At 39.3% G+C, this 15768-nt stretch overlaps 2 protein-coding genes across 2 annotated transcripts; both read left to right on the forward strand.

Moving 5' to 3' along the window:
- The first annotated feature begins 422 nt into the window (after positions 1–422).
- Positions 423–5844, forward strand: LOC125237948. Its single transcript, XM_048145192.1, has 2 exons — positions 423–3966; positions 4815–5844. Exons 1-2 carry the CDS (start codon positions 1221–1223, stop codon positions 4826–4828), a joined length of 2760 nt encoding a protein of 919 aa, XP_048001149.1. The 5' UTR covers positions 423–1220; the 3' UTR covers positions 4829–5844.
- A 674-nt stretch (positions 5845–6518) lies between these two features.
- Positions 6519–15411, forward strand: LOC125237975 (zinc finger protein 595-like). The gene is made up of 10 exons (XM_048145232.1): positions 6519–6559; positions 6688–6921; positions 8417–8539; positions 9862–10812; positions 11111–11295; positions 11710–11817; positions 13540–13758; positions 14654–14765; positions 14837–14938; positions 15190–15411. The coding sequence occupies exons 2-10, from the start codon at positions 6796–6798 to the stop codon at positions 15376–15378; spliced, it is 2115 nt and encodes a 704-aa protein (XP_048001189.1). The 5' UTR covers positions 6519–6559; positions 6688–6795; the 3' UTR covers positions 15379–15411.
- Positions 15412–15768: the final 357 nt, after the last annotated feature.

Below are 15768 nucleotides of genomic sequence, written 5' to 3' on the forward strand. Positions count from 1 at the left end.
TTAACCTACATTTGAATCGACTGCTGGAGGAGCTCAGTTGGATGTTTCAAAGATGGACACAAAGACTACAAAGAGTATTCAATCACTACGTTTGGACGGACATACATCGATCCCAGCGCGCCCTCACGAACGGCAAAAGGATGAAACGCCGGAGTGGGTAGGGCCAAGTTTCCCCCTCTCGCTAGGGGAGGGAAAGAAACGGCGAGTCCCACACATCGTGCGTAAATATAATATAATACATTCCCAATTTCCCACTCCGACAAAAAATACCACCAACTATTTGAGACCACGTAATCGCTTCATTAACATAATAAACATAAAACAGGATATTAGTGATTTTCGTAGGTGTTCAAAAAAGATATAGCCCTTAATATCACTAAATAATAAAAATATCACTGTTAAGGATTGTAGCTTTAAAAATATATTAAAAATAATTTCGCCTGGCAACATTATGCAAAAAAGTAAAAAAAAATATAACCGTCGATTCACTTTCTCTTTTCCCATGTCGTCTCGAGGAGCATGTCGCGCTAACCTTTTCGAAATTAAAGTAAAATATAATATACTCGTGAAAAATCGTGTGTGAGTTTGTGGAAGGCTGATCGATTGAAGAAGCACGTCGCCTGTTCCATTTTTTGGTGTCTGAGCTGGTTAAGGTAACTCGGATTCAAGGTAAGTCTGGACGAGCCGAGATTCGAGGAGCCTGGCCAGCCACCGCCGACTGCTGCATCGTCGCCTACAGCCGAACAAGGTGAGTGCTTCCCACAATTGACCCAGCCTATCTTAAATTCCCTAATTTATTGTCGTGTCGTTCGTGTCGTTAAGCTATAAAGTTAATCGAATACAGTCCACATATATAATTTAAAGATATCGAAGTAAAATAATCCCCTACATTTTTTGTTCCCTCGACCGGATAATTGTAAAGTGACCGTGGTTAATTTTCGATTTAAAACCCTTTCATTATTAGTTAAATTGTTCGTTGTGAAATCATAAAAACATTGGAGGGTAAGATTAGAAACACTTGGCTTGGGCGTTTTTCCATTAGTTAAGAAGGTGCGTGTTCATATTGTGCATAGACTAAAATTTGTTTCGAGTTTCGATTTAGTGAATTTCTGAACGCAACCATAACTGTCATCGCTGTTGTGTCAAAGTGAAAAGTAAACATAACCTCAATTGATTCCTTACATAAATTAAATTTATATTAAATAGTTTACTAGAGTAACATGGCAACGGAAAGTTTTGATAAAAACCGTGTAGGGCGGGATTACGCCTTTGTGCGGATGGAGTTTATTCATAGCAGTTGCGACTTAAAAGGTTATTGTTTGAGTGACGTGATCAGGCTGGAAGAGGAATTTCACGCCTTTCAAGTTGATTTATTGACGGCGACTGCAGCTGGTGACCGTAAAAGCGAGCTGGAAATATCGGCGCAGTTCGAAAAAATAGTAAAATCTATAAAAATACGTTTATCGGAAACAGGACCCACCGTGTTAAAGACCAATGAAAATACGACTTCAAGTGCTAAATTGCCTAAAATAACTATAGTTCCCTTTGACTCTAAAATTGAAAATTGGGTATCGTTTATTCAGATTTTCGACTCACTAGTTCATAGGAAAAGTATACCTGCAGTTGAAAAGCTTCACTATTTGTTATCAAGTGTGACCGGGTATGCCTTCGATTTGATAAAAAATTACCCATTGTGTGACGAAAATTACATGATCGCGTACAACACACTTAAGGAGCATTTTGATAAAAAAAGAATAATTGCTAGTCTGTTTTATGAAAAAATATTAAACTGTGAGGTGGCAAGATCTAAAAGTCCTTCTGAATTAGTGAGAATTTGTCGAACTTTTAAAGAAAATATTGAAATTTTGTCAAAGTATAAATTACCCGACAGGAATTTTATGCTATTCCATTCATTGTGGTCTAAATTGGACGCTAGCACAAAAGAAGCTTTTGAGCTTCAACTTCATTCAACCATGGAGATTCCTAGTTATGAAGAATTAATGTCGTTTATCGAAAAGCGGAGCCAAGCATTAGAAAACAGTCTCGGTAAGTCGTTAACAGTTAGTAGTAAACCGGTGTCGAACAAGCCAGTGCTTAATAAAGTTAAATCTTCATTTCTTGTTCCTCCAGTGAATAATGTGAGTGACTGTGTTATGTGCTCCGCACCAGGGCACACATTTGAGCATTGTCCAAAATTTTTGGAATTGCGGCCAATGGATAGGTTCGCCCAAGTGAAGGAAAAGAAACTTTGTATAATGTGTTGCAGGCCATCCCATTCAGTTAAGAATTGCAAGTCCTCGGTGTCTTGTGGCGTTTGTAAACATAGACACCATACATTATTGCACTTTGATAAGGAGTTGGAACCGTCCACTCGGCAAACTCAAGTGACATTGACTGTCCATAATGCAAATGCACCAAGCCTGTTCTCGACGGCTATTGTAATGATAAAAAATAAATATAACCATTTAGTACCAATTCGTATGCTATTGGATAATGCTTCTGCATGTAATTTTATTACATTAGAGTGCGCTCGAAAACTAGGAATACCAATTAAAGTTAACTCACCATCGGTGAATGGTGTCGGTCTAGCGTCAACTGACACTTTTGGAATTGTCGATTGTGAGATAGTCCCGGCAAATGGGGACTCATCTTGCACATTTTCGTTTGAAGCGTATGTGCTTCCTAAGATCTGCCCTGATATGCCACTGGAGCCACTTAATGTGTCGTCCTGGATGCATCTAAAGGATTTAGATCTCGCTGATCCATATTTTCATAAGTCTGGACCAATAGACATGTTGGTTAGTGTCAACCTTTTTGCTGCGGCATTACAGTCTGGTGTTGTCAAGGGCAACCCAGATGAGCCCATAGCCGTCCGCACGGTGTTTGGCTGGTTGGTGATGGGTGAGTGCCCTAGAGACATTAACACTTCTCGTTCTCGTTGTTCTAAGGGGTCCGGAGGTGATACGGAGAGGTGTTTTCTCGTGTCGAGTCTTTCATTAGACAACAGCATCAAACGCTTCTGGGAGTTGGAAGGCTTTGATCTGCCTAAAAATATCGTTTTGTCGAAATCGGAATTGTCGTGTGAAAACCAAATGGAAAATTCATATTGTCGCAGTCCCGAGGGAAGGATGGTAGTACCATTAACTTATGTCGACCCTCAGGACAAACCAAGGTTTTCAAATTCTCGTGAGATAGCTCTCAAGCGTCTCTTAAATTTAGAGAGGAAATTTAAATTAAATCCTCAATTTCGGACAGCTTATGTCAATTTCATGGACGACTACTTAAGTTGTGGTCACATGGAAGAGGTTGGTCCTCCAGTGGCGTCTGAGGGTCAGTTCTATTACATACCCCACCATGGAATTTTGCGGCCAGACTCCGTCACTACGCCTCTGCGTTGCGTTTTTGACGCTAGCGCCCGAGACTCTTCGGGGCAGTCTTTGAATAGTGCGCTGCTGCCAGGCCCAAAATTGCAAAATAATATATTTGATTTGCTGGTTCGTTTTCGATGGCATGCAGTAGTGTTTACCGGGGACATCAAGCAGATGTACCGGCAGTTTCTTGTCGCTTTACAGGACTGCGACTATCAACGCATTTTATGGCGTCCATCATCTGATGAGCCTGTGAAAGATTATCGTTTGCTCACAGTGACCTATGGCGTGTCCTGTGCTCCCTATCAGGCGCTTTGGTGTATATCCAAGCTAGCAAAGGAGTTTTCGTCTCGCTCTCCCCAAGGTGCTGCAGTATTGGCTAGGGATGCATATGTCGATGACATTGTCTCAGGTGCAGACTCTGTTGAGGATGCGTTAGTGCTACGCCAACAGTTGGTGGAAATATTATCGTCTGCGCAACTTCATTTGCGCAAATGGACATCAAATAACCCCGAGTTTCTAAAAGGTTTACCTGGTTCAGAACTATATTCGGAACAACTTCACAACTTTGAAAACGTTCATGATCTGTCGCTAAAAATTCTCGGATTGTCATGGCTTCCCAAGGAAGATACCTTCACATTCAAGACCTCCTTGAATGATTGTCGTTGTACAAAGCGATCGATCCTTTCGGATATCGCCCGTATTTTTGACCCTCTGGGCCTATTGTCGCCTGTCGTATTTTTCGCAAAATATTTAATTCAACTCCTATGGGTTTCTGGTGTCGATTGGGACAACGAGGTTCCTGCTGATGCTGACATCGCTCAAGAGTGGCATAAATTTAAGTCACAATTGGTGAAGATGAATTCGTTATCCATTCCCCGTAGAATGGTTGAATCTTTCGTATCGTTGCAGCTTCACGGGTATTGTGACGCCTCGGAGAAGGGGTACTGTGCTGTCATTTATTGTCGTGTCGTTCAAAATGACGGAACTATTGTCGTGCGCCTTTGTTGCGCTAAAACCAAGGTGGCTCCACTTCGTAAATGTTCCATTCCGAGGTGCGAGCTGCTAGCTGCTGTTTTGTTGTCGGATTTAGTCGTCTCGTTTACAGATGCTTTAAAGGATGTTCATACTTTCGATGACATCTATGCTTGGTCAGACTCGACTGTCGCGCTGACTTGGATTCGTTCGTGTTCATCCAAGTGGAAAACCTTTGTAGCTAATAGGGTTGCGCACATACAAGAGAATATTTCTCCTGAAAAGTGGCACCATGTTTCTGGTTTGGATAATCCTGCGGACTGCGGCTCCCGCGGCTTGTTACCTGCTGACTTCGAGCATACGCTATGGTGGGCGGGGCCTACCTGGCTTTCCAAACCTCAAGAATCTTGGCCACAATCTGAGATCTTTCCAGATCAAGCCGCTTCGAACGAGCAAAAGATTTATAGTTTGCTCACGGCGTCTAATATGTCTATGATCAATGACATATTAAATCGATTTTCGTCCCTACAACGCATATTGCGCATTCTTGCCTATTGTTTTAGGTTCATGCACAACTTACAAATGTCATCTTCGAGATATACAGATTTGAATCTGTCACCAGAAGAAATTTCTAAGGTTCTTCTTTTTCTAGTAAAGCATGTTCAGGAGCAAGCCTTTGCTTCGGAATTGCGTTGTTTATCGAAAGATAAAGCCACTCACTCCCTATCGAAACCCATGCGGAAATTGGCGCCGTTTCTGGACGACCGTGAATTGCTAAGGGTGTGCGGTCGCCTTTCTAAAGGAGACCTGTCGTTCGATGTGAAACATCCACTACTATTGCCTCGCGATCATAGGTTGACCACGCTGATCATAGAGGATTATCATTACCGTTTTATGCACCCTGGATTGCAAACATTGCAAAACTTATTAGCCCAAGAATTCTGGGTTCTATCGGCAAAAAGGGCTATAAACTCTGTTGTTTCATCCTGCATGAAATGTTTTCGGGCTCGTCTTACTTTGGAACCGCTCACCATATTACCTGAAAGCAATATGGTTGATGCAAAATTAGGTCCACTTCAGAGATGGAAATTGCTCCAAAAGATCCATCAAGATTTCTGGCGCAAGTGGCACGTCGAATACCTGCACACCTTGCAGCAACGCCACAAGTGGTTCGATGACCAGAAAAACATCATCGTCGGGACGCTCGTGCTCATTGTCAATGAGCAATGTAGCCCCATGAAGTGGAAGATTGGCCGGGTGGTACAACTCCATCCAGGGAGCGATGGGATCTGTCGAGTAGTCACGGTCCGCACAGAATCGGGCGAACTTAAACGCCCAGTAGTTAAACTGTGTCCACTGCCTCTACAAAATTAAATTATCTAATAATTCACTATCGTATCGTATCATTGTAAGCACTAACTTTATCGTAGATTTAGATTAAATTTCATATTTAAACGTATGTAAACTTAAACTAGGGAATTAACCCAAGCCATATTGTTCCTTTTTTTCTTATCCTTAACATACAGTACTTGTGGAAAATACGTTGCATTTTGGCGGGCGGAAAATGTTAAGGATTGTAGCTTTAAAAATATATTAAAAATAATTTCGCCTGGCAACATTATGCAAAAAAGTAAAAAAAAATATAACCGTCGATTCACTTTCTCTTTTCCCATGTCGTCTCGAGGAGCATGTCGCGCTAACCTTTTCGAAATTAAAGTGAAATATAATATACTCGTGAAAAATCGTGTGTGAGTTTGTGGAAGGCTGATCGATTGAAGAAGCACGTCGCCTGTTCCATTTTTTGATGTCTGAGCTGGTTAAGGTAACTCGGATTCAAGGTAAGTCTGGACGAGCCGAGATTCGAGGAGCCTGGCCAGCCACCGCCGACTGCTGCATCGTCGCCTACAGCCGAACAAGGTGAGTGCTTCCCACAATTGACCCAGCCTATCTTAAATTCCCTAATTTATTGTCGTGTCGTTCGTGTCGTTAAGCTATAAAGTTAATCGAATACAGTCCACATATATAATTTAAAGATATCGAAGTAAAATAATCCCCTACAATCACCGTCGCCCTTTGTGTGTTAGTATTGTATGCTATGTTATGAACGCATGCTGCGTTTCAACTGTCACTGTCAAATTGACATGAATTCACGACTGGATGCCATGGAGAAGTGAAATGAAATATGTCAAATGAGAAAATTCTTCATGCTGGATGCGGTCAGTTTTGTATACAATAATTATTCTTGATTATAAATATTATAATTTTCAAATGATATATTCGAATATAAGCATCTTTATCTACATTTATTGAAGCGTTAATATTTGTGTATTTTTTTATAATGTAGACCAGAACACGGATCCAGAACGTCAAGTAAACAAACTTATTACATTCCTACAATATTATTTTGACTGTGATCTAATATTTATTTGCAAAACAAAAGGAAATAATTATCATGTGTGACATAAAAGTGGAACCGGGAGACGCAGCGGTATGCCGCGGCTGCCTCAGCTCGGACAGAAGGCTGTCTTCCGTGGACACCGCCGTGTTTCTACCATTATTGACTGAACAAACGCATGAAGTAAGTCATGTTGTCTCTAATGAGCAGAGATCGGACAGTTGTGCGTCATTTGTATGACGTTTTCGGAATAATGAACCATATGTTGTTAGAATGACGCTCAGTTGTCCGATCTCTGCTAATAAGTCTAATAACATACCGCTTAGGTATGATTTAGTGATTATAATAATCTTGTCATAAGTTTTCTCGGCCTAAAAACCCATTTGCTATCTATCTGCACATCTTGCAAATCAGTAATTTCAGTCCCATGGCTATAGAATTTTATAGTGTCTCAGACATAAATTATAGAGATTTGTATACATAGTATACATATACATGAGAGGAGGTATGTACATAGCTGGGCACCGTTAATCAAATAGTTAACTTCGATAATCGTTAATCCGTTAATTAAAAACTTAACTTCGTTAATCGTTAAAGCGATACATTTCGGAAGATTTAACGGAAGTTAAATGTAATCGATAATCCGTTAACACGTCATAAAAATAGGACGCCACTGTAGGTATTATGTATTTATATTTACTAAGTATCCACCAAAAACCATTAAAACCTGTGACACCAATCGGTAAAAAACCGAAATGTAATAATTTACGGTCTCTTCGGGCTTTTACCGCCGTTGGTTGGCTAAATCCTAGGTTTTACTTCGGATTGATAATTATTGGGTCATTCATGCGGTCGCGATCATGGTGCGTCGGTACTTCAGATTGAGATTTGAGATGACAACTCGATGCTGTGGGCCACGATAACTTGGTAGAGTAATCTAAGGCCCGCGCCGGACTCTAACTCGATGCGTTGGTTGCGCGATTTGTCTGTCATGCCCGATGATTGCACTCTATTCCCAGGTTAGTGATCGATCTAGCACGCCTAATAAGATTTAGAAGATCTCGAATAAGTGATCCAAAGTCGCCAATTGGTCTTTAGACTGTTTATAACCGACGGATCTGCTTTTACCGATAAAACCTAGGTTTTTCCGTACTACGGGCTTTTACAGTAGCAGTAAGAACGTGGTTTTGGCGGCGCAGCGAGCCGCTTGGGGTGCTGGATTAACGATTAACGGACTCTATGAAAATTAACGGAAGTTAACGAATCCGTTAACGTTTTTTAAAGTTAACTTAAAAGTTAATCCGTTAATCGAAATGTTAACTTCGTTAATTAACGGATTAACGAGTTAATGCCCAGCTATGGGTATACATACATACATACATACATACAATCACGCCTGTATCCCATGAAGGGGTAAGCAGAGCACATGAAACTTCTCAAGTTTCAGTGCCACTCTTGGCAAATAAGGGGTTGAAAGAAAACGAAACTGTGACATTGCAGTGACAGGTTGCCAGCCTCTCGCCTACGCCACAATTTCCCCCATATCCCACAGTCGCCTTCTACGACACCCACGGGAAGAAAGGGGGTGGTGAAATTCTTAACCCGTCACCACACGGGAACACTTGTTGTTGTATTTAAAATTCAATTAGTTGTAAATGTGTGTGTATGTGAATTTCAGTTGGATCTTAAGCAGCATGTAGCATTGTGCTGGGAGTGTGTGGCGCTGCTGCGGAGAACAATAGGTTTCCGCGCACAGGTGCAGAGAGCATGCAAAATTCTGCAAGACTCCTTGCAACTTTTAGTAAGTTCTTTATTATTTATCTTAGATTCAATTACTGCAATTTTCAATCCAACATAAACATGCAGAATCAGAATCAGAATCAGAATAGTTTATTTGCTAGAATACTTAATATTAACATATGGTACATGATGTTGAGGTACATTAGGTGACAGTATTCAGTCGGTGAACGACATGCAAAAATTATAAAAACATGAAAACATTATCAACACGATAGCATTTCCATAGCATACATTAATACAATTACAATCAATACAAATTCACAATAAAATTACAATGCAAATTAAAATAAAATAAATGTAGTCAAGATAATTATAAAATTAGTACATGTCCAGTCATTATAATCACAGTAACAGTTTAAAGTCCATAAATTCCTTAATACTATAAAAACAATTGTCATTTAGCCATTTGGTCAGCACTATCGAAAATTTATTATAATCCATTTGCCTCATATCATCAGGAAGGTTATTATATAAAGCAATGCACATATTATACGCATTTTTGCGATAGATCGCAGTATGACAAGGAGGTTGATACAAAAGGCCCTTGTATTGAGCTCTTTGGTTACCTGCGAATACCTCGGATCTGTATCTAAAGAGCTCGGGATGTTTTTTGACAAACAGACATGCTTTTTTTATGTACATGCATGGTAGTGGTAAAATATTTAAATTTTTAAAGAATGGAATGCAGCTATCAGGAATCGATATATTGGCTATGGCACGAATGCACTTTTTTTGTCTTATAAAAGCTCTAATTGCGTCAACGGAATTGCCCCAAAGTAAAAGCCCATAGTTCAACACTGAAGACACATACCCATGATATGCCGTGATAGCAGCTTCAGCTGAAACAGTCATCCTAAGCTTTTTTATGGCAAACACAAAACTGTCCAACTTTTTACACACATAATCTACCTGAATTTTCCAGTTAAGGTTTTTGTCTATATGTAAACCTAAAAATTTTATGTCATCACAACTATCTAATTCTATATTATCAAAATTAATATTCAATTCTCGTGTTCGGGCATTGTATGATTCAAATTGTATAAAATGTGTCTTATTTAAGTTAATATTTAGATTATTATTATTAGTCCATTCGCATATTTCGGCTAAAAACTTATTTATGTTATCTTCATATGACGCAATGTCGTCGCCTTTTACCATCACAGTTGTATCGTCTGCAAATAAGATGCACTCGGGGGTGGTTGCTCGAGGGAGATCGTTGATGTATATAATAAAGAGCAACGGACCTAAATTACTTCCCTGTCATGCATGTCATTTGTATGTTCACAAAAAGTAAAAAGTGTCTAAACTTATTTACTATTTCAGCCAACAAAACCTACCTTGTCTTCTCTTTCTGTCCATCGAAACTTTGGATATGATGCCGTGTTTGACGGGAGCACACCAAATGAATTACCAATTATTTATGAAACACCAAGCTCTGGCATGAAAAAATACAAAACTCAAGATACAAGAAGTCAAATAGTAGACGTAAAAACTATTAAAGTGGTTCTATGTGATTCTAAAAATAATATTAAATCTGAACATCCCAGTGGTGACAGTGATAGTGACAGTTTTTTTAACACTGATGATAGTTACAGTTCCTCTCAAGAAATTACTGAAACTAAAAATTATATCAGCCAAATTGTACCAAATCTTGCTGTAAATAGATTATCAATAAGGAAACAAACAAATTTAGACAAGAAACCAAAGAAAGGAGTTAATAAAACCCCTACAATAAAAAAGAAGGTTGCACAAAATAGAACTAAAGTTAATACAGCGCAAAAACATTCATTAAAAATAGTAAAACACAGCTCAATTAAAGATGGTGAAAATAATTTTAAAATGAAAGCACTGGAATCTTCAAATATTGATTATAAAACAAAAGCAAAAATAAAAGAGGATGAGGACTCAGATAAAGAACATACCAAAGGTCATTTACATCATAGTGAAACTCACACAAAGAAAGAAAAACAGCCAGAAATAAATACCAATATCAAATTAGAAGGAGATCATTTGTATGTACAGAAACAAAAGCAAACAAAAACAAGAAAGTGCTCTTTGAAAATCAGAAAAATAAACACTAAATATAAATATATTGAAGAGGTTTTGCCATATTTTCAGGAAATCGAAATGAATGAGCAAGATTTAAAGATTACTCTCGAAAAAGACGATGCAATTGTTGACAAACTGAAAATCCATAAATGTAGTATATGTGGGGTGACATTCCAGCTTCTAGTAAATTTGAAAGGCCATGCATTAAGAAATCATAAAAAAACTGTAAGTACTTATTGATAATAACAATTTTTTTTTTATTAAGAATGGATTACCAATTATTTTAAGTGGTATCTCGAATCAAAAGGGTTAATCGTTGTTAGAGCTAAGCCAAATGAATGGCTAAATTTTCTATAAACGGAAGAGCCACTTAAATAGCTTTTTCTGGGAAGGGATGGATCCAGTCCTGGTAGTAAGCAATGCCAAGTACCTAATGGCAAAGTTAGTTTATCCATCACATTACCTTTTGTTGTGATTTAAGCAATAGCAAAGATTGTCAATAAAACAGTTTCTCCTATTTTAGCATCCTGAACACTTTAAAAAAACCGAGTTCCTCAACCCGCCGCTAGCGCAGCCGCCGAGGTCCGTGTGGCGCTGCGCGGCGTGCGCGCGGCTGATGCGGAGGGAGCATGTACTCGCGCACATGAACGAATTCCATTTTCATAGATTTTTGTGTAATAGCTGTGAATGGAGCAGGAAGCCTTTTTGGTACGTTCTACAAACTGACCCCTTCCTCTTCGAGGGGCTTTTCGTAAGACTTTGCTTACCATTTCGTCGCTAACTGAAACGTTTTCATTTTAGCTTTTAAAGCGCTTAATAAAATAACACAGGGAAGCGGATATCCTTTCCTAAGCGCCTAACCCTTTGAAATACATCTTCAAAGGGTTAGGAAACGATTGTACCAAAATTATAACGCTTGTCCCATTTTCAAGAAACAGAGTCTAATATTGTTGATTTAGTTGCGATGTTATATTTTTTTTTCAGTGTTATTTCTGAAAAGTTAAACCCCTTTATAGAGCCTAGTCAAATGAACGGGTTATCTCTTCAAAGGGTTATTCGATAAAGGTTCGTTTTTAAGGAAAGGGTTTCTTAATCAGTATAATTAAAAAATATATATTTTAGGAAAAAAGAAGATTGCCGAAGACATTGGAACGAAGTTCACAAACAACTAATTTGTGACATTTGTCAAATACGCAAGAAATCGAAGCAAAGGATGGAGTATCACATCGAGTAAGAACAGCCACTTTACAAGCTTTAGTTTAGGGGTCGATACAGATGGACTGTAATTCAACTGCGTCTTGTATAGTGTGGGAATCGAGTGTGCAACAACTTACTTAGTGCATTTTCACATTATTCGATCCGATATCGGACGTCAGAAGCATTTCAAAGGCAAAAATCAAAGATGGCGGCTTATATGTATGGTATATCGGTCCTACATCCAATATCGGATCGGATAATGTGAAAATGCACTTACTGTTATCCAACTGTCACCTGTCACCACTGTATCTATCGGCGCCATCTTTGTGTGGTGTAGTGTATGCGTGTTCTTAGGCGGTCGCATTTTAATGTATGGGATGGTATGATTTTCTTATATTTAATCTATGACAAAAGCGACTGTCATCTGACCTTCCTACCCGAAGGGTAAACTAGACTGTTGGAATTAGTCCGGTTTCCTCACGATGTTTTCCTTCACCGAAAAGCGCACAATATTATATCAAATGACTTTTAACTCATCGGTGTGAGCCGGGGTTCGAACCCGCGACCTCCGGAATAAAAGTCGCACGTACTCACCGCTGCCAGCGCTTCTGCTAGGCTACCAGCGCTTATATAAAAAAATACTATCGGCTGTTAGGGATCATCCATAAATTACGTCACACTAAAAATCGTGATTTTTGACCCCTCCCCTCCTCCTTGTCACAGCTGGTCACATTTGTTAGACTCCCCCCTCCCTAGTGTGACGTCACATATTTTGCAAATTTACACGTAGAAATTATTGAATGAAAACAGCGGCTAATCAATCTTATTTCCATTTATGTACTTAAATTATTCTTCACTCCACCAACGGGTAAAGGCTCTCTTGATACTTCAAAAATGAATGACAAATTTCATTTTATCTACAAGAGTGCAAAGTAATTTCATAGAAATTTTAACTTGATGTCCACAACTAGCTGTGGCTGGTAGAATAAACGTTTAAAGATAAAAATATGAATCAAACTACATTGTTTGATGTTTTGCAGTCAATATTTTCCACGTGTTGGTGTGTGAGTGACAAATTTATTTAACCTACGTGGTGCCTTGAAACCCCCGCAACGCTCAAGATTCCACATTCTGAATCGGTCGACAAAACAATTGGTATCTTATATTTATAACCAGATGCAAAGTCGAGAATAGGTGATATTCTAGGCCATTTACAACATTTTAGCTATACAAGGCTTAGACAAATTTTAGTTTTTTTTCCACCTAAGTAATCGCTCAAATAATTTTTTTATGTTATTAAATTTTCAAATTACTGTAGTTTAATTTTCTTTAGACACAGATATGTCTAATTTATTTTATGGTATACGATAGACATTTTACAATACGAAATAAAACCAAAACAACTATCTACAGTAACAAGAGTACGCTTATCGATTCAGTCTGAAATTTTGGAGTTTTCACCGAGAAGTTTAAAAAAAACCCTAAAAACGACGAATCAAATTTTGTCCAAGACATAAGAATGTTCTAAATGGCCTACTTTTGGCTTTTCATAAAGAAAATTTATAGTTCGTGTTTTAACCCTTAGATTATGATAGATTTTGAAATTGACGAAAGTGACGTCACGAAATTTAGGACCCCTCCCTCCCCCTTGTCACACATTGTCACACTTCGTCGACCCCCTCCCTCCCCCTTAACGTGTGACGTAATTTATGGATGATCCCTTATTAAATTGAATATTTTCAATAAACTTTCCAGAGAAGCTCACTTGCCGCCCACACCGCGCGTGTGTCCGCACTGCCCGAGCACGCACTCGGGCCGGCGCGCGCTGGCGGCGCACGTGCGGCTCGTGCACCGCCCTCCCGCGCACGTCCCGCACGAGCGCCGCTACTGCCCCGCCTGCGACCGCACCTTCAACAGGATCGCAGGCTTCCAGGCGCACTTCCGGAACAAGCACTCCGGGCTGCCTAAAAAGAGGTTAGCGCTTACATCTATCAAAATCGATAGACGAGAGGAACGGAACTTATGAAATGCGACGAAATTATAAAAACGTTGAAAATTCCTATACCTCATTTTTTTAGTATTAGACAGAACGTAGAACCTTCATGTCGTCCTCTGACTGTTAGTTTCTCGAATAAATAAATAATCACTCCAATTTTGCTAGCAAATGATCAAATGATGCGTGCATATAGAAAAACTCTAAAAATAACTAATATTTACCTAATATTATGTTTTCGTTTTGGTTAAAATTGTTAAAATCTAATATTTGTCCTAAGAAGATAGATTGACGACGACTGCTTCTTTGTTTACCAAATTTCTAATTCTAATAAACGAGGTATAACAAAGTACCGAACATAAAAATGCGTAAGTTTGTTGGGTTATTTTATTTGACTTTAGCAAAGGGTTACACCATATCACAAATATCGCTTAAACAAACGAGTAAAATCTTCCAAAGTAAAAAATACATGCTGTCAACGTGCTAATATTCAGTATTTCACTTTAAAAATAAATAAGGAATATTATGATTTATTTCTAAGAAGAGAAATTCTGCAATCGCTGCATCGTTTATCATAAACAAAAACCCTTTATTTGCCAAGAGTGGCACTGAAACTTGAGTAGTTTCATGTGCTCTGCCTAACCCTTCATGGGATACAGGCGTGATTGTATGTATTGTATGTATGTAAAAACCCAGCTACCTAACGTATTGAAGTAAGAGAAACTGGTTTTGTCAACAACAACTTAAGTAAACATAGCCTTAGAAAGTCAAAACCCACAAGGGGATACCGAGCCGGTCCCTGCCCTTATTAATATTATCAACGATTATTTACACGTTGGCTACGTAGCCAGGAGCTACATAAGTTTTTTGTTGCAGGTTCCCGTGCCCGCAATGCGACAAGGTTTTAACAAAGATGATCCATCTCAAGCGCCATCTGAAGAGCATTCACGCTGGCATCACCGAGTTCCGCTGCCATATCTGTAGCAAGGTAAACTTCACATTTTAGAAACCGTTAGAGGTGAATATTACATGAAAATAACCTAGTTGTTTCTATTTCAGTATTTGTCGAAGAAAACGGCGCTTCGACGGCATTTGGATATGCACAATAATGTAAAACGACCGAAGAACCATCCGTGCGATTGGTGCGGCCGCGCGTTTTTGGTAAGATGTTCTTTAATTTTGCTGTAATTATATCCAGATGGTTTGCTTATTACTGTGGCTGTGTGCCGACAGTGACACGTCGCCGTTCATTGCCTGTTCAACAAGGAAATATTGTCGCTGAGTAACAACGTTACTTATCATCATCAACCCAGAAATAGGCACAGAATTGTCAGTGTCAAGGTCACTGTGGGGAAATCCCATTGAAGTTGGCAATTAAGACATCTCGATTAACGTAGACATTATGTTTTCAGAGCAACAGTAGCCTACAGTTCCACATGAACACGCACACAGGCGCGCGGCCGTACAAGTGTACAGAATGCGAGGCCGCGTTCACGCAGCCCTACACGCTGCGCGTGCACCTCGCCAAGCAGCACCAGATATGCGCCAGCGTGGGCACCGACGGAACCATTACATTGGCGAACAAGACTAAAATGGAGTGAACGGCTAATGTATTAATAAAATAATAAGATTATTAAGCGACTTTCACTGTCAAGCTCGGACGATTTTATACAAAAGACCTCAACCATGGTCCGCGAAGGAAAGGCAGTAGGAAGAGTGCTGGAGTATCGATCCAATGGCCGTGAGTTCAATTCTCACCCAAGGCAGTAATTTTCATTGTGGCATCGATTGTAGACGTTTCTGCGTATCAAAATATACGCAGAAATATTCCCGTATATTGCGATAAAATTGAACGTGAGCATTTGACGTCGAAAACGCACAATATCTCATTCACTCTGACTTATTAGTACCTAGCCTACCAGCAAGATTTTTGCAATTATAATAGAAAGACGTAAGCAAATATTCTGTGTCAAACTTGTGGTGAGGCTACA

The sequence above is a fragment of the Leguminivora glycinivorella genome, chromosome 22 (genome assembly GCF_023078275.1).
Source record: "Leguminivora glycinivorella isolate SPB_JAAS2020 chromosome 22, LegGlyc_1.1, whole genome shotgun sequence".
Lineage (NCBI taxonomy): Eukaryota > Metazoa > Arthropoda > Insecta > Lepidoptera > Tortricidae > Leguminivora > Leguminivora glycinivorella.